The sequence below is a fragment of the Parasteatoda tepidariorum genome, chromosome 4 (assembly GCF_982258835.1).
Source record: "Parasteatoda tepidariorum strain Cologne lab strain chromosome 4, Ptep-v5.0, whole genome shotgun sequence".
Taxonomy (NCBI): domain Eukaryota; kingdom Metazoa; phylum Arthropoda; class Arachnida; order Araneae; family Theridiidae; genus Parasteatoda; species Parasteatoda tepidariorum.
The window spans coordinates 45873929-45898946 of NC_141758.1; the positions used below are offsets into that span (position 1 = coordinate 45873929).

The 25018-nt window shown below is 29.7% G+C and overlaps 1 protein-coding gene and 1 non-coding gene across 2 annotated transcripts in view; one reads left to right on the top strand and one right to left on the bottom strand.

Annotated features, from left to right (window-relative positions):
- The window catches only part of LOC107457248 (next to BRCA1 gene 1 protein), a 60005-nt gene extending 41350 nt beyond the window's left edge, over window positions 1-18655 (bottom strand). The window contains exon 1 of the mRNA XM_087161028.1: window positions 18572-18655. Coding sequence (XP_087017154.1) covers window positions 18572-18616 — 45 coding nt within the window. The 5' untranslated portion in view covers window positions 18617-18655. The remainder of the gene's footprint in view (window positions 1-18571) is intronic.
- Window positions 18656-18815: 160 nt separating this feature from the next.
- Window positions 18816-18888, top strand: TRNAR-UCG (transfer RNA arginine (anticodon UCG)). Its single transcript has one exon. It is a non-coding gene; the product is annotated as a tRNA-Arg (tRNA).
- Window positions 18889-25018: the final 6130 nt, after the last annotated feature.

Genomic DNA, 25018 nt, shown 5'->3' on the forward strand with positions numbered 1-25018 from the left:
TACTAATAACAATAACTAAATAAACAACAACTAAATTCCATTCGTTTAGCATTGCGTCATATGTTGTTCCTACTTAATCGAAGTAGTTGTGTTTTTTTCATATTATACCCAATTAGAATAAAAGAGCACCCCATCTACGTTTCAAAGTTTCATCTGTGAAGTGTTTCTTGGATTGGAATTTTCTTTCACACTTTTAGATGACATTTTAAGAGATTGATTCAAACTTAGTTCATTTAAGGATCTCAGTTGATATTTAATTTTCATCAATAAATAAATATATGATATTTCTTTAGCTGCAATTATTTCATTCAATGTTTCTTTAGACAGTTATTGTTTATATTTTTTGTTTATTAATAGGTTTTAAGAAATCGTTTAATTTAACTTGGTTAAACCTTTCTCATAGTGGGTAAAGCCTTCCTTATGGTGAGTCAAACCATCCTCAAGTAAGGAAATTTGACCAAGTTTGTACGTTCAAGAAATATATTAAGAAAATTAGTAGTTCGTTACTTAAGGGGGGGGAATGTAAATAGATAGTAAAAAATATGAGCTATCATGTAATGTTTTTCTAGAAGTTTTATCATGCACAAAAAAATAATAAATTAATGCCAAAAAAAATACTTTAGTAAAATGTGAATCAAATCGCATATGTTACCCAAAATACTCATGAGAAAAAGTTCAACTATTTTAATGCAATTTAAAAAAAATGGGATGTTTAACTTATTGCGCCTTTTTACATCGTCATCAATTTTAAGAACATAATATAATTTGTATGTTCTTGAAATTTAACATTCAAATTTTAAACATGGTATAAAACGTTAAGCGCATATTATATAAAATGTTAGAAATTGGAAAGAAAGGAAAACAACCTTGATAAAATCCAATGAAAAAAATTAAACAGAATTTTTAATCATGAAGATATTCAGAATATTTTAGGTTATAGTAAAATATGATAATCATGCTTATGAAGAGAAATGATAATTGCGAGCACAATTTCAACTTAGAACGAGTGCCCATTCATATCTTGCCCTTTTTTATTTTTAATTAATTATTTACTTTTTTAAAAAAATTTTGAATATAATATATCAGAACATATCTTATTTCTTTAAAAATTAATCAATTTACAGAAAAAGTTATTTGCTTTGAAATAGCTTTTTTATTCTGAAATGCGTAGGATTTTTATGAGTATAACAAACCGAAGATTTCAACTTCTAATTTTACTTCTTTTGACCGCAACTTTGTCAACATTTTATATAGGACTCTTTTATGTTTGAAGGAACATTGAATATTACTGTCTGATTTTTATCAAGTTGTTCGAAACAAAAGTATTTAATTGCAAATAATAATAAATATTTTCTTGAATAAATATTTTCTCGGATGCAAAACCTGAGAAATAAATTCCCCCCCCCCCCCCCCCTGGTACGTTAAATTTCACAGAAACGAAGAAATTAGTTTTTTTTTAAACGAAAGAATATTTTAAACCCATAAAGATTATTTACGAAAATTGTCCGCAAAAAATTAAAACTAATATATTTTAGTTCGCGGGCCACAAAAAAAAAGGTTTCGCTGGTGGATGCGGCCCTCGGGCCGACAGTTGGTAACCACTGATCTAGCATAACAATTTCGTGAAAACGATATATGTATATTGGTTGCAAAATATTTTTTAATTAGCATTTATCTTGACTAAGCAAAATATTTCTATCAGTCGTAACATAATAGAAGAATAGCAAGAATTATAACATTCACCCCCCTTCGCTCTCGTTATTGAAAATATTCTAGGTTGTCCAATTATAGTTTCTCAAGCTTACATTAGCTACCACTTAACATTAGCTACCACTTACATTTAGCTACCACTTACGAAAACTGAAGAGATTTACAACAGACACTAGTGTTTCATCGCAAAAATTGGTACTTTTTCGGATATGAGACCAGTAAAAGTTTTAGACAAAAAATTATTTAAACAAAACTTTAAAAAAAAAAAAATATTTTAAATAATTTTTTTTATCTAAATCGCGGAGCTTTATGCGCTACGGTGCTATCTCAATGGTTTATGATGGAGGCAAGCTTTTAAGCGAATTAATTGAGCTAATTAAACGCTGCAGGCGATAAATAAACTATGAAATCACTTGAACATACAGAAAAGCTCCATATATAACGAGTACGGTACACTACGATAAATCCGCTATAACTACAAATTTACTAGTTACTATCAAAATCCTAACTATTACAAAAATTGTATGTTTATAACGAGTTAAAAATTATTACGACAGAATAATTTTTACCCTGCATAAATATACAATAAGCAAGAAATTAATAACATAAACATACAATTCCGTTATCACGACAGATTTATTCTAGAAAAAAATACATTTTACTGCTGTTTAAGTGTGAAATATATTACGAAAAAGGTATTTATAATAATTTATACTCCATTGAAACTTGTAAAACTATCAGCTGGTAACTTTTCAATTTCTTTTTAAATATGCTTGTTTTCCTGTCATCTAAATCTTATTTTACACCGATATACATCTTCAGAAACTTGATGCGTTTTCTTTCCCTTTAAAAGAATTTGGGTTATTCTTTTCTATCAACTTGGTGAGCGTGAATTTCGTCAGTTGACTAGATGTTATAATCAGTTCAAGGTAACAAATGCCATTTTGGCGATGAAGAAAAACGAAATCGCTAAGACTTACTCGCTTATATGAAATTTATAACCTGTCTGCATTATATTTTTCAAATTTTCCCCCTTAGGTGAAGGGATTACTGATATTTCTTTAGCGGGGGTTCAGTGGCCTGCTGTGGCGCCAAGAAATGGCCAAGGACGTCTTGAGCGTAATCTTTGGTTTACTGGGCCCAAAAACTAATGTAAAGGCCTGCCATTAACCTTCAACTAAATCGCACAAACTTTATAAACCAAAATGCTACTTAAATGGCACGTATAAGTTCCAATCTGCCTTTATAAAGACATGGTTTTAAGAAAAATGTGACCACCGTAAGGCCTGGCAAAAATGTTAATTTTACTTAGGTCAAATTAAATTAATTAATAGCACTCTATTTGAAAAATCGTAAGAACCGCGGTTGTTGTTTGGGTGCTCAATTTGGCGTTATAATTTTTTTCATTGCGAAAAAACTATGAAACTTAAAAAATTAAGAAGTTGTGAAGAAAAATGTATAAGGAATACAATTAAAAAAATCACACCATTCGATAATTAATTCGAAAATCAATTATTGTTTAACTTGTTGTAAAGAAAAATATCCCGCGGGCCAATCTGCACGCCGCAAAAGCTCAACTTAATGCGTTTTTGCAGTCGAAATTTAATGTTCTATTTTTGTTTATGGACTTAATCTGTTTTATTTTTTCCCCTGTAAATTTAATGTGTTTGAAAGTTATTGCAATTTTAAGTCCTTTTTCTTCGAATTCTTACTGACTAATTTTGATTTACGTTGCATTTTGCTTTGTTGCGCAAAAAACTACTACACTTAAGAAATTGAAATTACGAAAGTGTCTAGAAAAATGTATAAGGAAGTACGGTGGAAGAAAAAAATATTGAGATTCAATATGATTTCAAGCCGATCTAAAACCCGCTGAAATGCATCAACAGTGTTGAAACTTGGGGTGTTGAAAAGTTTATGAGCTTGAGGTAATTGTTTATGAGCTTAATGTTAGCATTGTTTTTTTTTTGTTTGTTTTTTAATTCTAATTTGCCATTTTAATTATTTCTCAAATTTCTTTCTTATTTTTGCTTTAAGTAATGCATCCATTAAAAAAAAAAAACACTTACTTATCTATTACGAAATCTCCTTTTTATAAACTCGCGTTTGACTTGGCGTCATAAGTAACAAAAAAAAAAAAAAAAATGAAAAAACATAATGAAAAAATAAGAGAATGAAAGATTAGATATTGCTAACATTTCTATTGAAATTCGTAAAAATATAAAAGACACAAGAGAGACAGAGAGGTAAAAACGAGTTATATGTGGGTAGCAAGTAAAATTTTTCCTCAGCAATTACTTCTCATTTTATCGCTAAGTCTGTATTTCTAAGTAAAAATAATTCTTCAAGCGCACGTGAGTATTTTGTCTAATCCAGATAATCATTTATTTCGTTAGAGTCAGCATATTAACAAAGTGGTCTAACATATAATTATATATTTTATAAACAAAACGAATTTTTTTTATCAATTTATACAAAGGAAAAACAATGAAGAATTAATAGTAATTACGGGGATTGGTGAGCTGAGCGAGCAGGGGGTGGAGCCTCTTACTCACAATGCATAACCAATATAATAATATACTGAAAACAGGAGGTTTCCCTTTCCCTCTCCGCTCACCAGTATCCATAATCGTTATGTGAGACAGTGGCTCAGGAGAAAGAGCCTCTCAATTTGATCACTCAGGTTCGAATCCCAGCGACGGCTAAGCGATGAGAATTTTGCTTCCGGCTCGTATTGATCACGATGCTGTCATAAAATATCCTCTGCTGTAGACTTTTGTGGCTAGATCCTCAGTGGTAGTATCCTTATTGGATAAAAACCCTTTGCAATCAGGCTAAACGTGGGAGGTTTTCGTGGTTTTTCTCACCATGTAACACAAATGAGGGTTAGTTCCATCAAAAAGTCATTCACGAAGGCTAGTTTGTCCAAATGCTTGATCTAGGAATTCCCTTGTCTTCTGGATTGGGTTCAAAATTACAAGGCTATGGAGTTGTGCATTCATAGTCGTAAATGCAGAATCGGGTTGGCTGTTCAACTCCGGTTGTAATATATTATAATATAATTATACTGTTATAATTGCTATGAAATCAATTTTGTTTCGCTTGACATTAAACAAATTGTTATATAAATTAAAAATCATTCAATTAAGCGATTCTAAATATTTTTTAAAAGTATTATTACCGCTGATTTATTTCACTGATTTAGGTTCTTTCGAGATAAAATTTAAACCTTATTTATTTTGTTCAGTTGATACTTTTGCAACTTAACCACAAACTTTGTTTTCTAATAAGTTTTTTCTTGGTTTTCTCCTTGGATCCGTATCTGAGTTTTGGTTAATATAAAAACTAGTTAAATTTTTTCGCGCCAGAGATTATTTAGCTGCAGTGAGAAAACCTAATTCTTAAAATAAATTGCTTCAGAAATTTGTGTATACAGATATTTTTTATTCATTATTTTACTATTGACTGAAAACAATTTTAAATTAAATTTATAAAAGTAAATATAACTTTTTACCGTTTAAGAATTTTAAAATGGTAATTTTAACTATTCTTACCATATCTAATTCATAAAGTGCACACATGATTTCGCTATAATATAATAAAGATATATTTTTAGTTATAAACTTTTCATTTTGAATAAAAATCGAAACTAAAAAGAGTGGTAATAATAGAGAATAATATTAAGAAAGGATGATAAACGAATATTGCTAATAAATAAATACTACTGGTAAATATCGTGTGACGCACACTTGCAACACGTGATTACTTTATAATATTAAAAAAATAACACTTTTAGTTTTAAGTCCTTCATATTGAATAAAAATCAAAATTTAAAAGCGTGATAGTAACAGAGAACAATATTTAGAAAGAATGCTAAATAAATATTACTGATAAATAACGTTAAATAAAGGTTACTTTTGTACGCTTAGTGAAGATACCAGTGGTTGATGATTGATTACTCTTATTATTCTCTTATAAAACATGATTACTCTTATTTTATGTCTTACTTCATTCTTATTTTATCTCCTTAGTCTTCATATTTTTACTTATAACCTTATCTGTTGGCGAAATCTTTGTTTAAAAGTAAGAGTATATTGGCATGGCTTCAAATTGCAAAACAATAAATTTCCTGTCACAAGTAAAAAGTAACAGCAGTTATTTTTCACCATACAATGTATCATACATGTATACATAACATACAATTTTGCGCATAAAATATTAGAGGCTTTTAAAGGAAGAAATAATTATTCAAAGTTTAAGTTTTAGCTTCATTTTTATTTCATGTTTTTTCGTTTTTAATTTTTTATTGATCCTCTCAAACCTCGGTATTAAAATTTTTGTTAAAAAATATGGATAGTGGCATGGTCTTAACATTACTTGAAATGTCTGAAGTCTAATTACTTTTGTACACATTTTTTTCTCGTATATTAGAAAGATTTCAATGCGCACATCAGAAATTTCCCGATTTCAGTAATTTAATTAAAGCTACAAAATCTTAACTTTTGATAAAATATAAAATGTTTAACAACATTTAAAATTTGGAACATTAAAAATATTAAAAAATATATTGTTTAAAACATTAAGCATAATATATTAAAAACAAGTTTATTTGAATTTTTGAAACTAAATATTATATTAAATGTTAAAACAGAGAGTTCAAGTGTTTTAAGATTTTTCAGTTTCATGTTAAATATAAATATTTTCTTTTTTTGTTACACCTTCTACTAACAACAAAAAACTAATTCGGGCTATTATAGCCTCAAAAACGCTTAAGTCACCATTTTTGGAGCATGTTTTTTTTTCTCAAATAATAATAATAATGACCAATTATGTAATTTTTAAAATCTGTTTGGGATAAACAAGAAATTAGTGTTCATAATAACATATAAATGATTTAAATATATTTGTTTCCATCTTAATTATTGTAAAAATATATATATATATATTGTTCATAAACTGATTTAAATTTAATTTTGAATATTATCATTTAAAATTATATAATTCTAAGAGACGTGAACATTTTTAAATCTTACATATTAAAATTGTTGTGACATTCAGTTAAGAATGGTAATATAAATAAGGAAAATAATTTTAAAAAATGCGTGTATCAAAAATATGAATTAATTATTATTCTATTAGTGAAGGTAAGATTCTTATTAAAATAGAACACTAACATTCTAATTATTGTTTTAATATTTAATTCTTTTGCTAAAATTGTGACTCTTCTGTAAGTTTGACTTTGGGATAATAAAGTGTTTCGTCTGTTATAACATTGCATGCAAGTAAATTGTTACATTTAAAAAAAGTTAAAGGAATTTAGAACTTGGCGACCTTCAAGATGAGAGGTAAATTAGGACAATATTTCAATGAACATAGTCATTCTCTTTTTCATTTTTTCACTTTCAAATATGTGCGATAAACTAAGTGAAGTAATTTAAATAAATTCGTGATTCGAAAGAAATCGTGAAAAAAATTTTAACTTCAAAAGGTTTGCAAAATTAGTAAGATTTCTTTTTTCCCTTTTTTATGGAATTTCTTTCTTTTGATGATGCGTATCATTTCGGAGAATTTTAGTTCGAGGCGAATTTATAAAAAAAATAGATAAGGTTTATGTCACAGTGCCATTTTAAGCCTAGCAACAGTAATATATTCAAAATTCATATTTGTTAAATTATAATTAACACATTTCACCTGATAATACGTAATAAAATAAAATGATAACATAATGAAATGAAAATATAAAAAGCGGCAAATCATATTTTATATTATTTTGAGTTTTTAAAAAAGTTTCTTCTTAAAATTACTTTATTCACTTATTTTGCTTTATGCTTTATTGAATCTATCTTTATCTTTATAAAAAGCGGCAAATCATATTTTATATTATTTTGAGCTTTTTAAAAAAATTTCTTCTTAAAATTACTTTATTCACTTATTTTGTTTTATGCTTTATTGAATCTATCTTTATCTTTACAAAAAGCGGCAAATCATGTTTTATATTACTTTCAGCTTTTTAAAAAAATTCTTCTTAAAATTACTCTATTCACTTATTTTGCTTTATGCTTTATTTAATTTATCTCTATTAAACTTATCTTTGTTGTTTTAGTTTAAGTTAAAAGACATTGACTTAATAAAACATTTCCACTAAACATTTTCACTATTATGTTGACAATGATTTATCTATCACGTTCTCTATTGAACTTTTCTTTGTTGTTCCAGTTTAAGTTAAAAGACATTGACTTAGCTAAACATTTTCACTACTAAGAATGATGTGATTTTTTTTTTTTTTTTTTTTTTTTTTTTTTTCAGATCGAGGAGGCTTTACCCCTCACCTTCACTCCACTCTCCAACCACTGTAGTCGTCTCTCATTTACTTTTTTTCTCTTCATAAAAATCGATATTTTCGAGAAAAGTAATTACTTCGTTGATAGAATACATAAGTATATTAATATTGTTAAAGGGTTAATTTTGTAAGTGTGTTAATAATGTTAATATTTAGTATTGTTAATATGTTAATGTGCAATGCGTTAATATTGTTGTTGTGTTTTTTAATAATCGTAACGAAATGAACAATTATCGGGAAGTGACAAATAATTAACTGCACTGAATGTACTAAAATGTTTGAGCTTGTGTTATTAAAAATGTTGAAACTAAACATTAATGTGTAACAATAATGAGAAGTAATTTTAAAAGTTAACACTATTTAACGACAATCTTTTATTGTGCAACAGTCCAAATTGAAAACGGTTTTTATCGCTTTTGGACCTCTCATATTTTTAAAAATTTCGTTATAAATTTCAAGATTTATATTTGTCAACATCTTGCATCTGGATTTATTTTATTTTATTTTACTTATTCATTCCTTTTTTTTTATTGTTGTTATTTTTGACATCAAGTCAAGCGTGAGGTTATAAAGTAAAAATCGAGAAAGACAGAGGGAGAAAAATACGATTTTCTGTAACAATGGATGAATAATCCTTATTTAAAGCAAAAAAAAAGTGAAAAAAGAATCGCGAAAAAAGAAGAAAAAAAAACACTTGAATTTGCTATAACTTTTGAACGTCACTCATGTAAAGTTCTTAAAGGAAATTGTACGTCTGTTCGTGTGCCCTTCATAAAGAATGGTCTTTTAGTGTTCTACAAGCGGAAAAAAAAAGTATTTTATTTTTTTCTGAAAACTTTTTACTGATTAACTATATATGATATAATGATATTATATAACTATAGTTTTTAATTAGTACCTAGTTTTTAAATTCAAGATAAACTTATACTCAACTGCATGGAAAACGCCATAGTTGACAGCATAACAACCATTTGTAATTTTACAACATAGCAAAAAGTCACGTGGTGTGATGACATCATTCACGTCATTACTAACAGCTTCTATTTTGATTAGTAAACACTTGTATGCTTTGTTTTTCTTTGGTTAGTTGTTTTTATTTCTATGTAAGCCATAAGCTAACATCTACCAATCTTTAAAACTATACAAGTGCCTAATTTAAGTGCTATGCATTAGAGTTGCCCTGAAGCGACGTGACATCACACATCATAATCTGCATTAATTGTTTTTATAATTATTTAATAACTTTAAGTTTGTTTTAACTGCAACTTTAATTCCTACTTTTCAGAATTGCTTTTTAATGTTGTTCTATTATTATATATTTCCTTATTCGCATCTTAAATATTTGATGCCGCATTTAAACTAAACGAATTATGTATAAATTGTAAATAAATGTAAATATTAATTATTTAAAGTGTTTATTCTTCAAACCATTCATTACGCTTCACTGGTGACTTTCGGACGTGATTTTGATAACTCAATTGCAACCTTCGAAAAAGCTATGTCTAATACTGGAGATACAGAGCTCGATAATCCAAGTACTTCTAAATATATTGAAGGCGTCTCAGTAAAACCTCCTCCTTTTTGGAATGAAACTCCGAAATTATGGTTTGCGCATATTGAATCTCAATTTAAGAATAGTAATGTTTCGGCTGAAATTACAAAGTACAACGTCACCGTTGCTGCCTTGGAACAGAAAATTTTGAATACGGTAAGTGATATAGTTTTATCACCTCCCGAAGAAAATCAATATACCGCATTAAAGGAAGCACTTATTGCTCGTTTGAGTGATTCCGAAAGTGTTCAACTAAAAAAGCTCTTCTCCGAACTAGACCTTGGCGATAAGCGCCCTAGTCAATTGCTACGCGAAATGCAAAATTTGGCGATGGGTAAAGTAAACGACAATGTCTTAAAACCACTTTGGTTGCAACAATTGCCGCAACAAGTTCAAGCCATTTTAGCTGTCAGCACTGAAGCTCTTGATAAACTGGCTGAAATGGGCGATAAAATTTTAGAAACTTGCGGCAGGTACCAGTGCGCAGTGCGTTGGCGGATTTTCTGCCAATAGAAATCCAGAAGCGACTAAATCAGAAAGTCTGAATTTATCAACAATATTAGACAAAATTAATGAACTTTCTAAAGAAGTTAGTGAGCTGCGAAGATCACGCAGTACCTCTAGAAATAAAAATCATTTTAATCGCCAAAGTTCCAATTATAGGAACCGATCAAAATCTAGAGAAGGTATTTGTTGGTATCATCGTCGTTTTGGTAAAAAGTCAACCAGATGCACTAAACCCTGTTCATTTGTTGCTGATTTCGAAAAATCGGAAAACTAATTAGGCCATCGTTAGCGGCGCAAGACGATGGTAGCCAGAATTCAAGTCGCCTTTTTATTTATGATCACTCTAGTAAACGAAATTTTCTTATCGATACTGGAGCTGATGTATCTGTTTTACCCGTTTCTTCAAAACAGAAAAAAACTCCTGATTCGAAATTTTACTTGTATGCTGCTAACGCTTCGCAAGTGCACACGTTTGGAACACAGCGACTTTACCTTGATCTGGGCTTAAGAAGAAAGTTTTGTTGGACCTTTATTGTTGCCGATGTTTCGAAAGCAATAATAGGTGCTGATTTTCTGAAAGAATACGGTATTTTAGTTGATATTAAAAAAAGAAAATTAATAGATCCTTCTACATCTTTAAAATCCTTTGGTCGACTTGCCCATGTTCCATCAACTAATTTGACTACTGTGTCGTCTAAAACTACTGATCCTAGAATTTACCAACTGTTGAATGAATTCAAAGATATAACTGTAGAACATTCGACAGTCAAAGAGATCAAACATGACGTCACCCATCATATTATAACAACTGGTCCACCAGTTTTTTCAAAACCTAGACGTTTGGCTCCCGACAGATTAAAAATTGCACGAAAAGAATTTGAGTACATGATTGAGCAAGGAATCTGTCGGCCATCAAAGAGCGCTTGGGCCAGTCCTTTACACATGGTACCAAAGAAAAATGGAAGCTACAGACCATGCGGTGATTACCGAAATTTAAATGCTGTCACTATACCTGCCACATATTCAAGATTTCAACAACCAATGACATGGTTGTAAAATATTTTCAACAGTGGACTTAGTCAGAGCTTATCACCAGATACCGGTCGAACCTAATGACGTTGAGAAAACAGCAATCTGTACCCCATTTGGTTCTTTTGAATTCATAAGAATGAGTTTCGGGTTACGTAATGCCGCACAAACCTTCCAAAGATTCATCCATACCGTACTTCGCGGATTAGATTTCTGCTTTGCCTACCTTGATGATGTACTTGTGGCTTCCAGAACCGAAGACGAACATCTTTCACATCTAAGACAAGTGTTCCATCGATTTCAAGAAGCTGGTTTGGTCATCAATTTAGAAAAATGCGTCTTTTTAAAATCAAACATAAATTTTTTGGGACATCACATTTCAGAAAAAGGCCTCAAACCAACTGATGCCAGGATTAAAATTATTGCTGAATATAAAAGGCCAAATAATATCAAAGAACTGCGTCGTTACCTTGGTGTTATAAATTTTTACCATCGATTTATACCGAATGCTGCTGAGAAATTGGCGACACTTAACAGTTTTCTCAAAGGAAAGAAGAAAAATGATAAATCAATTATAAATTGGACGGAAGAAACTATTCAAACCTTCGAAAATAGTAAGAAAGAACTATGCTCTGCCACATTATTGGCGCATCCAGATCAAAAAGCGAAATTAGCTTTAATGGTCGATGCATCTGATCATGCTATTGGTGGTGTGGTGCAACAAAATATTTCAGGTGTCTGGGAACCACTGAGTTTTTTCTCCAAGAAGTTGACAGACACTCAAACACGCTATAGCACCTATGACAGAGAGCTACTAGCAGCCTATTCTGCTGTAAAACATTTCAAGTATTTCTTAGAAGGACATAATTTTACCATTTACACTGACCACCGTCCTCTAATTTACGCATTTCTGCAGAAAGGTGATAAAGCATCACCGCGACAAATGAGGCATCTAGATTTTATCAGCCAATTTACAACTGATATACAGCACATTTCTGGTGTAGATAATGAAGTAGCTGATGCATTATCAAGAGTTGAGGAAGTTGTCCTTCCGGAAACGATTGATTTTAGTGCACTAGCCAAGGAGCAAGAAACTGATGAAGAGCTCAAAAATCTCATAAAATCAAATACTAATCTAAAGTTTGAAAAATTACCCGTTTTCGGAACCGATGAAGAAATATATTGTGATACTTCTACAGGAAAACCACGACCTTATGTGACAAAGGCATTTCGAAAAGTAATATTTTCGTCAATCCACAACCTATGTCATCCAGGAGTTCGAGCTACAGTACATCTAGTGACAAAAAAGTTCGTATGGCCTTCAATGAACAAAGATGTCAAAGAATTCACTAAAAACTGTCTATCTTGTCAAAGATCCAAGATACAGAGACATGTGCATAAACCAGTTGGGGAGTATGTACCAACCTCAAAAAGATTTGACGAAATTCATCTGGACATAATTGGACCTTTGATAACTTCCGAAGGACAAAGATATTGTGTAACCTTAATAGACAGGTTTACTCGCTGGCCAGAAGCCATACCGGTGCCTGATATTAAAGCTAACACCGTTGCAGAAGCAATTTATAGTGGTTGGATTTCTCGCTTTGGAACACCGTCAATAATAGTTACAGATCAAGGAAGTCAGTTCGAGTCGTCTCTTTTCACCGAACTTGCCCACCTCTTAGGAATCAAGCGAAGGCGAACCACATCTTACAATCCTGCTTGCAATGGGTTTATAGAGCGATGGCATCGAACTCTGAAAAATAGCATCATGTGCCATAATAATCCTCAGTGGACGAAAGTTCTACCTACTGTACTACTGGGGCTACGCTCCACTTTCAGAGAAGAATTCCAAACGACTCCATCGGAATTGGTTTATGGTTCAAATATAAGATTACCTAGCGATTTTCTTCATGAGACACAAGTATCTACTGACATTTCTACTTTCGCTGGTCAACTAAGAAAATATTTCTCTCAAGTTAGGCCTGCTCCACCTTCACGACATGGAAAATCTCCCATTTTTGTGACGAAAGATCTTAACACTACTTCTCATGTATTCGTACGAACTGACGCCGTTCCTCCGCCACTTCATCCCCCATATGAAGGACCTTTTAAAGTACTTTTCAGAAATAAAGATTACTTCACACTATCAATAAAGGAAAAATCTCGAAATATCTCTATTAATCGTTTAAAACCATGCTTCATAGAACAGTCTGCAGACTTGAAGAACAACGCCTCCTCCTTCAGTTCAATGCCTACAGTCGGCACACCTTCAGTTCTTCCGAAAATTGCTGCTTCAAATATCAAGAAGAAAAGGGTTACATTTTCTGACGAACCGCCTAAGAAGTCTTTTTTTAACAAGACATCACGTATTGGGAGACCTATTAAAGTTCCATCTAAATTTCTCGATTCGTTCGAATGAGATTCTCACTGGAAGGGGAGTAATGAAGCGACGTGACATCACACATCATAATCTGCATTAATTGTTTTTATAATTATTTAATAACTTTAAGTTTGTTTTAACTGCAACTTTAATTCCTACTTTTCAGAATTGCTTTTTAATGTTGTTCTATTATTATATATTTCCTTATTCGCATCTTAAATATTTGATGCCGCATTTAAACTAAACGAATTATGTATAAATTGTAAATAAATGTAAATATTAATTATTTAAAGTGTTTATTCTTCAAACCATTCATTACGCTTCAGCCCCAATATTTTAAAATAGAAGCGATACAAGTGAATAAGGTTGTTCGAAAGAGGTGTAGGGGTGAGTGTAATTACAGATTACTTCAAATTTTAATCAACAAATATTATGGAAACGTATGTGATTGGCAAAATCATTTTAGTCATCAATAGCAGAAAACGCAAATTTGTCTAAGATAGAAAAATTTAACTACATATTTAATCAGCCTGCTAAGCGATCCTTCCTTGAAAGTTGTCAATTTTCTTTGCTGTTATCGTCTCAGAATTATGATGAAGCTCTAAAGTTACTTAATGATTTGGTCATACAAATAAGTTTATTAATGCGCAGATGAAAAAATTATAAAGTTTACGACCAATTAAATTTTCAAACGATATTATATTACGCTAAGAAAACTTTATGATGCTTGTAACGTCATAATTCGAACTTTATACTTAGTAGGCATTAAAATCGAAGCATTCGGAAACCAATTATGTCCATTATTAATTGCCCTGTAGTGTGTTGTCGAGTATTGTTTTGCTGAATGGCACCCCGTACCGGCATACCAGCTGTAACAGTGGTGTACTACAGTACAGGGCCGGATTAAGCGTACGCGGGGCCCTAGGCCATTCAAATTTTTGGGACCCTTAGATTAATTTTTTTTCTCGTATATTTTTATTTATTCAAATATAAAAATATTTATATATCTTTTCATTTAAGAAAGCATATTTAAAATAAAAATAAATAATAATAAATTAAATTTTACTTTATTTTATTAAATTAGAACTAAAAAATAATTATAACATTTTGAAAAATCATTGTTTTTCTTAATTTTTTAAAATTCATTTTAAAAAAATAAATTTTAAGGGGGCCCCAGGCCATGGCCTAGTCTGGCCTAATGGGTTATACGGCCCTGCTACAGTATTACAGCGTATACACGATTGAAACCTCACCACGGGACCTCCACACCCCTACACTTCGGTCATCACTGCCCAAATTAAATCTGTATTCATCACTGAAGATGACTTAGTTCCATTCTGTTGCAGCTCAATCACGTCTTGAGCTACACCTCTCCAAATGGAGGCAATCGTAGGTGGGTGTCAATCCTGCCTATGCTGTACAGCAACACACCGCTTTTACAGATGGTGTGATAGTATGGTGTACCTGTCGTTCCTAAACGGATTGACTATGATTGTGGGAGGCATCATGTCTATATGACTGACAACGTTTAAAAACACACAAAAAAAACTTTTATTTTAAATAAATACAACAAAAAAACACAGCGTTTCGAAATATTTCAAGAGCCAATTCAAAAATATTTCCAGTTCTCCCTTACAACTCTTGCCATTCCCAGAGTAACTTACATATTCGGAATAATTCTTGTGGCACTGGAGCAAACTACTTGGTGTTAGTATTTGCCGCAACATTGTCGTTCCTGAACGGATTGACTATGATTGTGGGAGGCATCAGGTCTATATGATTGACAACGTTTAAAAACACACAAAAAAAACTTTTATTTTAAATAAATACAACAAAAAAACACAGCGTTTCGAATTTGCCGCAACAGTGCCAACGCATCCGACACACGATCACATATAATATTGATTTACGTACGCCATGACAGCTCATTTATACGTTCGTGACATTCTTGAACCACATGTGCCACATTACCACTCTTCTTTGGTCTGGTCGATTTCCAGATTTGTTTCCAAACGAGCTTAATTGGGACCACTTACAACGGCAAGTTGAGTGCCTTATAGTCGATTTAATGATGTTATTACAGAAACTGTGGAACGAGATTCTGTAGGACCCCTGGAGTATGTTAATCTTCCTGGAGTGTGTTAATCGCCCTGGAGTGAGTGGCCGATGCCGAATATTGTCTTTATTGAAGATTAGTGCTGTTGTTAGGGGCTTGTAGGCCTCAGTGTCCGATCGTATCGCATCCTCCATTCACGCTAGAGGTGACCCAAGTGGGTAATAAGACTTTCATTCATTTGTATTTTTTCCTACAATAAATGATTATTTGGCTTTGAATTTTTAATTACTTACTTATATTAACGTTGTACTTTATGGATGTAAAATTTCACTCAAATCTCACTACTTTTTCTAGGTGCGCTAATTTTTATGGAAATGAATGTACAAAATACCGCACTTAAGAGTGCTATTGACGTCTGGTTTTGACGAAAGTTTAAGAGCTCCACTTACAAATTTACAAGTTAATAAAATTTTTGATTTGGAATTTAAGAAATTCTTTTTATAACTTGCGCCATGGTAGCGAAATTATCAAATGATTTATCATTGTCTTTAGGAGCTCTAAATTATTTAAATTGTAGTATTGGAGATTTGAATGTGACACATAACGAAACAAAAAGGGAATAAAATGTATAAAGTTCAGAATGATAAACTAGAATGTAATATGCTGAGTGAAGATAATTCCTGGTAAGTTGTATAACGGAAGATTGTATCTTTAAGATAATTATGCTTTATGATAATGAAACTGATCTCTTAGAAAATACTCTTAATGCATGTAAGGTATTACCTGGCAATGATGATAAAAGTAAAAATATTGTCAAAGAAATCATGCATGATGATGCTATGGACAATAAAGTTAAGGAAACTACGGAAAGTTATTCAAGGATGTCAAAGAATGAAGAAGATGATTCAAGTGTTATAAGTCGAAATAAAATGTCGAATTACGAAACGTTTCAAGAACTAAGAAATGACAATTCTTTGAAGTCTTGTTATGAAAGACCTGCACGGATCATTAAGAAGGATTCTATGCAAGATTACCCAGGGCCGGCTTATGCATGTCGGGGCCCCTAGGTAATGCTCGTCTCCCCCCCCCCCCTACCGTCTTCTAACTTCCTAATATATTTCTTCGCTAACACAACACTATTCATAATTACGCTGTTTTTTACTACATAGGTATATTATCACATTATTCAATAAAAATATTGAATCAAACGAAAAGAATATAAGTAATTAATATATGCATTTAAAAAAATTTTTTTTTTACAAAATCGTTCTTTTTTTGTTACAAACTTTTTTTGTTACAAAATCGTTCAAGACATCCTGAAAGTTAACCTTTTCCAATACATCACTGTTTAAAATTACTGTTTAAGAAACATAGTCAATTTTTTTCTCTGTAGCACAGGGCCCCTGAACGTGGCGGGGCCCCTAGGCAGTTGCCTACAGTGCCTAATGGATAAAACGACCCTGAGATTACCTGGTGTAACTACCTGATGATGATGGCATTAACTTAACTATTCCTATAACTGATTCCTTGTGGATGAAAACGATGAAATCAGGCATCAAAGAATAATGTTACAGTCATTTATGATACAGTTGCAGACTTTCATGCAAAAAAGATTGTTTTAAAGATAATTCCGCTTAATCCTAATCCAGAAATTTAGCTGATGCATCTTGACTACGCAAAGAACAGAACTGAACATTATGGAACTTCTTCCAGAAGCGTTCCAAGCTGGTCTACCGATATTCTGCGAAATGCTGGCGTCAAAGAACGGAACATTAAGTTGGAATATGGACTGGAAGGCAGAAGCTTGATGAAAAAGAAAAAAAAGATCTTGGGTGTCATTTAGTGTCGTATTTTGTAATTAATATTTAAAATCGAGCGATTAGCCACGCCCTCTTCTTAAACACAGTGTTCCCATCTTGTCTGATGTTCTGATGATGTCAGTATATAGGACCAATAGGACTCCCATCGCCTTCCGATACAGTGAAAACACGTGTCGCACCTAGAAGAACATTGATAAAAATTCTCAAAAATAACTTCAAGTAATTTTTAACAGACCATATAAAAAATTTTTAAAGCATCAAAAAGCGAAAAATGACAGGATTGATGCTAAGCCATCGAACGTGAGGATCATAAAGAAAAGAAGAAGAAAAATCGTGAACTGTCTGAAACTTTATTATTTTGGAATCATTCATTATGCTGAATTAAAATGTCCCCTTTTCTTTTTTTTATTCTTTGAAATGCTAATAAAATCCTCTCATAGAGTAATCTTGTACAGGTTATTCCTTTATATGAATATTTTTTCCCATTTAACAACCTATTTCGTTTCGTACTGCTTTAAATTCTTCCTCTAAAACAAAAGTACTTTTGTTTTCTACTTTATTGAAATCGAAATTTCAGAGTTAGAAGTAATTAATTTTACTTTTGTATAGTTGTGGGGGGGGGGGAAGGAAAAAGTTAAGGAGAATTGAAATAAAAAAATGAAAGGGGCTTAAAATTGATTGCTTCGCTTCTAATAATAATTAAATAAAATATTTTAGAAGTGAGTAATAAAAAAATAAGAGAGAAATTTTTTTTTGAGAAAATTATTAAAAACTGCTTCCCTAAAAACGTTTAATTCAAAATCTTATACATTTCCCTTTCTTCTGACTGGAACGGAATTTTTAAAACAATTCATATTTAAATACATCGTATTAGTAAAAATAAACCAACATCAATAAAAATAATTAATTTACTTCAAAAGTTATTGCAAAAAAGTACAAATTAGGAAAGTAGTTTCAAATAAAGTTTTTGCGTTCATCAATTTATTTTGTTTGTCAAGAGCAACAGAAATTTTCTCAGGAAGAGGAAGAGGGGAATCTAATAACCCGAAAAAAAAACTAGGTAATTTTTGAAATTTTAAGAAACAATTTCTATAATTTATTCTTCGTCACTAAATCAGCAAATTTCGAAACAAATTTTGCAATTTTCACAACGTTTAAATTTTAAAAATCATACTTCATTTTCTTCACTATCTTCATACATCACATATTTCCACTGCATAAAACCACACAATCCCCCTTTAATAAATAAAATATTCAAAGAAACTAGATTGGTAAACAAAACATGAAAAAATTAAATTAATATCTTGCTTTTGTTTAATGAATACAATGAAAACATATCGTAGAAAAAATAACTTAAACATGACTAAACATCAGCTTAAAATTTAGTATTTAATTCTATCCAATACTCCAGTATACATGTCCGTGTGGCCTAATGGATAAGGCGTCTGACTTCGAATCAGAAGATTGCAGGTTCGAGTCCTGTCACGGACGCAAAACACAATATTTTTAAAATAGTATTTAAAAACTAATATGCTACAATCACTTGTTTAATAATTACTACTTACGTACATTTAAATTTGTTTTGAATAAAATTTGCTGAACAATTTTTTTTTAAATGAAAGTTACATTGATTTTTTAATTTATATAAGTTTTTTATTAAAACTAAAATGATGACCTCTGATTTTCGAGAAGTTGAATTATCAGCCGATATAAACATTCTTAAAAGAAACATATTTTATTTATGCCATTTTATGCTATAATTATGTTTAATCGCTAATGTTACTTACTCAAACAAAATTTTTAACTATTTATTGAAATTTTAAAACTTTTTTAGGGATATTTTTAAAAACTAAGATTTTTTTTGGCCCCTTAAAACATAGATCTGAAGACTTCTTTGTAGAGAAGTTCCAGTATTCAAGTTTTGTAAAGATTAAAAAATGAAATAAAATAATATGAAAAGTAAATAAATAAATAAAAGAAAAACGTATGCGATATTAAAAACTTATACATACATATTATTTTGTTGCTTCGTTTCTTCTCCAGAAATTAAAATACCTAATTAAAAGCATTTCTAATACATTTTATAACTTGAGAATAAAAAATATGTTAATGATTATGACTTTAAATTCACTATTTTCTATGATAAATTTACAAAGTTTTGGGAAAATTCGTGTCATAGTATCGCCATCTATTGTAATTATTTGTTACTATTATAAAGTTGCGTACCTTAATTTTAAAATAAATCCTGTGTTAACATTTTAATCCCCCCCCCTTGAATTTTACGCGTGGGAGTGTCAATGAAGTGATAGAGCATGAGTAGGAGATAAATAAGATAAATTTATTCGTAGGAAATGTTCCAAAGTGGTTAACACGGAATATGAGCAAACGCGATAAAAACTTTCTTTTTTTAGAGGACCTATCTTTGTCCTCATAAATTTTCAGATGTGATCAAAATTTAAAGAATACTTAGATTTTAAGACATAAACAGACTCCGCTTTATTCATTTTTTTAAAATTTTTTCCATGCATGTCCCTAACTTTTTCAAAATAATTTAAATGGGATTCGGGAGACAAACATTTTGAAAATTTAGATATTTGCTTTAACATTTAAAATAACAATAATACCAATATTTTTCTTTCAAATGGTGAACATTCCATTAATCTTATCTGAATTAAATTGCAAGATAATATACTTGGTTTTAAGCTTTTTTCCTTTTAATCGAACTTCGAGTTATCATAAAGGTTTGAGTGCTTTTCTGTACATAATGAATTTTTTTTTTCCATTTAAAATCGATTAACTCAAAATATACATAAATGATAACTCCATGAAAATTGAAGTGTTCTAAATTTCAATATTTTATTTTAATTTGTCTTCAGGAAAGTGAAAACTTAGGTTTTTAATTTTAAGCAATTTTCATATTAAAATTTTTATTTATTTATATTATTAGTATTTTTCTTTTATTAAAATTGAAATTAATATATTTTTGAATTCAATTCTAAGGCATAAAATCTCAAAAGTAAAAATATCTGTTTTTGTAAGGTTTTCAAATGCTTAAAAAAATTTCTGGAAAAAGATTTGTTAACATACTTGTCAACTTATAAAATGCAAACTGAAAAAGAAAAAATAATTAAAATTTTAAAAGCTATTTAACATTGTATAACTAAATATTTTTTTTAAAATACTTTAGTTTAAATTGTTTTCAGGAAATTAAAAATTTTGTTTCCAACTTTAATGAGTGTAAAGAATAATAAAAAATTTTAAAAAGAACTGTGCAATTTTTTAATAATTTAATTCATTCCAATAGCTAAAATTATTAAAAAAAAAAAAAAAAACACTATAATTTGGATAATTTGAACAAAAAAAGCATAAAATTTGTCAGCATTAAAGCGTAATATTCATTTGTCTCGAAAATAAATACGTCGCTTTTTTAAGATTTTCAAATTATAAAAAAATGTTCCGTACAAGATTTGTGAGCAAATTATGTAAACTTGCAAAATGTAAACTGAAAATCTTCTGATATTTTTTATGATACATAAAATTAAATACTTAATGAATTTTTTACTGTTGTAATAATATATTTAAAGAAATAATCTGGAATTTAGGACTTACATGTTATAATAGTTCCCGCTTTTAAACGTAGATGACAGATTTATTTTTAAAAAGTTTCGAAAACGTGTTCCCGACTCTTTATTACTGATGAATCTATTTAAAAATAATAGTTTTCTGTGCTTAAAAGTTAATTTGTCCTTTTAAAAAAAAAAATTTTTTAAACGTGATTAAAAAAATAAAAAAACAAATCGATGTTTAATCTCAAATGTTTTGTTCAAAATCTCAAATGCCGTTCAAAACAGTTCCTACGTTTATTAATAATCTTTTTATAATCGGGGTTGTCTTAAAAATGTTAACTCTTCCTTTTGTTTTAAATAACTCTACATTTCATAATGAAAGAATCATCTGAAAAATAACCATCTTCAAAATAAAGGAAGAATCAAAATTTTTAATTTTTTATAGCTAAAAAGAATTCTATTTTTTCCCTCCTTTGTGTTGCATAAAAAATAACGCTTTGCGCTGCCATCTAGCGAATGTTAATGTAAATATTTAATAATCTAATAAGAGAAAAAAAAGAACTTATTCCTGTTAAGAATTTTTTTAAATATTAAAGACGTCAAAAATATGAAGGAAAAAAAATAGCTATATAATCTTAGTGAAAGTAATAAGAGTTGAAAAGGACAGTTAATAAAAATATATGGATTAAAAACTTCTACTCATAAAATGTCATCATTAAATATTAAATGCTGTACTCGGCCTACTCAGCCGGATTTTCATTACCCGGATCCCGCAAAATCCGGACCCTGTACCAAGTACCTGGACTCAGCTTTTAGTCTAAAGACCCAGACAATTTTACCGGGTATCCAATGCCGAGTATCATTTCTTTTTGTTCGACGCAACTTTTTTCGGACTTATATTTTATTCTTTTGCCGAATTTTAATTTTGAGATATCTTGGTTAAGTGGGTACCTTTGAGACAGAGAAATATGTTCGTAAAAGAATCGAGAATTCGTTAAAGAAAAGGGAAAACGTTTCTGCTTAATGAGACATGCAAATTCAGAAATCTAATGCTGAAAACTATTTAAACTAAATTATTCTTTTAGTTAAATAACTAGAAAATTAGAAATAGAGAATTACATTGATATTTATTTCAACTTAATAAAATCATTATAAAAAGTCGAGACAAAAATAAGTGCAAAAAATAGAATGCATGTGTATTACCTCAAACTAAGTTTGTCTTCAGCAAATGAGTAAATGCAACACTATGCTTTTATTATTTGGGTTTGTAGGTTTAGCACTATAGTGGACTTAAATTGTTAAGAAGTTAACTTAGTACAAAACTAACTTAGAAGTATAATAGACAACAGTTGCAAACTAAACATAAATATTTTCTTACAAATGACACGTTAATTATTCCAATGCTATAACTAATTTAGAAGATAAATTTCCTAGTAAAAAGAGGTTAAAGCTGAGCCAATTGTTTTAATAAAATTTAAAAAGATAAATTATTTGAAGGTAGTTTTTAATTTAAAAAAAAAAAAACTTTTTATTCTTACATTATTTAACAAATAATTCATTTGGAAACATTTTATTACCATTTTCTGTATAAATTAATTAACTTATATGTTAAAAAAGAAGTACGCATAAATAACTATGATCTTTAGTTTATCTACTAAAAATATAGTTTATTGATTTATAATTTGATTCATTTAAATTTCCAATAGCATGATATTTCGGTTAAACGTAGGATATTTTAAGAATAATGAATAATTAAGAAAATGATGATATATTAAATGAAAAAGCCAAAGCAATTTAAAGTGGCCATTGCCACTTTAAACTGTATTTTTAGTATGTTTTTAGTAGATTTAGTATATTTTTAGTAGTATATTTTTAGTAGAGAACTTTTTCTGGCTCAATATATTTAATTTCAAAACAGTCAAATTAAATTCCTCTAACCATAGGACTGGGCTGATCCATAAGATGTTTTCGTGGTTTTCTTTTTAGTGTAACGTAAATACTCGTTAGTTTCAAAGAAAAAATATTTACAAGGAAGAAAATTTGCAGCTTGTTAGTTGCTTGATCTAGGAGTTACTTTATCTTTTGGAGGATCAAAATTACTTGGATATGGAGAATGACTAGAAACATTAAAGACAACAAAACCGTTGTATTTATCTTCGATTTAACATTGGTTATAACATAAAACAAACGTAGATCTCATTGCACGTAAATTACGTTTCATTGAATGATAAAAAATTGAACCCTGATAGTTAAAACATTTTTCATTTAATATATCATCATTTTCTTAATTATTCATTATTCTTAAAATATCCTACGTTTAACCGAAATATCATGCTATTGGAAATTTAAATGAATCAAATTATAAATCAATTTATTATTAAGTACACTATTAGATGTCAGTTGGAGGCAGCTAATTGAGAAAGCTTTGGCCTGCATTAGGCTGTAGTGATGACGAAGAAGAAGATCAGATGTATTCATAGCAAAGTTTTACGTTAATCACTTTTCCACCATACTTTCTTTTAAAAACTTTTTTTTTAAAATTAGTTTTAAAAAAATCTAAAAATAAGAAGTAAAATTTTATCTATGCATGCATTTAAAAAATTCCTCAAAACGAGATCTGAAAAATATTTGTTCGATAGAAAATTATATAATTTCGCAAGAAAGTTTTAATACCTGCCCGTGAACTCAGATCCCCGGCGGGTATAAGATTCGATTTCAACGGGGTCCGAGACCCGGCAATTTTTAGAATTTTTATAAAAGTTATAGTTGTTTGAGTTCACTTAAAACTTTAGTATGTCTCTTTTGAAATCAGTTGTTATACTGAGTTTAAAAGAACTCCGTTGCGGAAAGAATTGATGCATTTGTGATTGTATAATTTTAAATACTTCATTAATAAAAAATAAAAGGAAATTAAATAAATAAATGATAATGAATATCCAGTACTAGTAATTAAATATACAGTACTAATTTCTTTCCTTATTAATTAAACTTCAGCTTATTTAATAAAAAGAAGAAGATTTTATGAAAACTGCTTTTGAAAGCAAATTTTTAACTGTAAGAAGAACTGCTTTTTTTTTTCCTTAAAAAGAAAGAAGGAAACTACTTAAATTATTTAAATATTGCACCTCTATTCAAACTATCATTTTTTATCAAACCATCCTTTATTATCAAACATGCTAACTCATTACTGCTGAAGTTACGGCTTCTCAATGTTTTGTATAATATTAGTTTATTTGCATTCGAGGGGCTCTGGAATTATGCGCTATAAATATGTTTGAATAACTACCTTTTAGATTTAGATGCCTTAGAAATCTATAAAATAACATATTTAATTTATATGTCCAATTGATCAATCGACAGAAAAACACCGGGAAAAAAACTACAAAAAATAAAGTAAAGATTAAATCAAACATTTGTTTTAAAATAGAAAATGAAAATTAAGGTAATTTTAACCACCAGCATGCTTAAATTTATGAAGTAAGCGAAAACTGACATTTGAATATCCGACATTTTGGATTCTTAAATAATAGTAATTAAATAAAGTTATAACTTAAATTTATATGAATAATTATTAAAATCGAAAATTAATTTTTTTTTCTCAATAGGGATATATTTCTCAATAAGAAATTGAGTAAAAAGAGTTTTATTTGAACAAACAATAAGGGCATGCGTCATTATTCCAGTAGCCCTTCAGGGAAAAAAAAACAAAAAAAAAAAACAATGCAGATTAAATAAGTATTTTTTTAGTGATGTTTTTCGAGTTATTTTCTATTGCTTTATTTTCCGTATTTGTCTTCCAGTTGTAATTCAGTATTTCTTTCTTAGATTGACCTCATCTTCCCCCCTTACATTTGTTTGCTTCTTGTGCAGGTCTTGAAACCGTACACTACTAGATTACAATTACAGGAAACTAATAATTACGATGGATAATTTCAATTTTTCGCAAATCTCTCCTTTTTTCATATTTTTATAATCGTATGTGTTCTAATATCATTCATCTTTCATTAGCAGGAATGAAGATAGCAATGCATTCTATAAAGATTTGTAAATTTTCC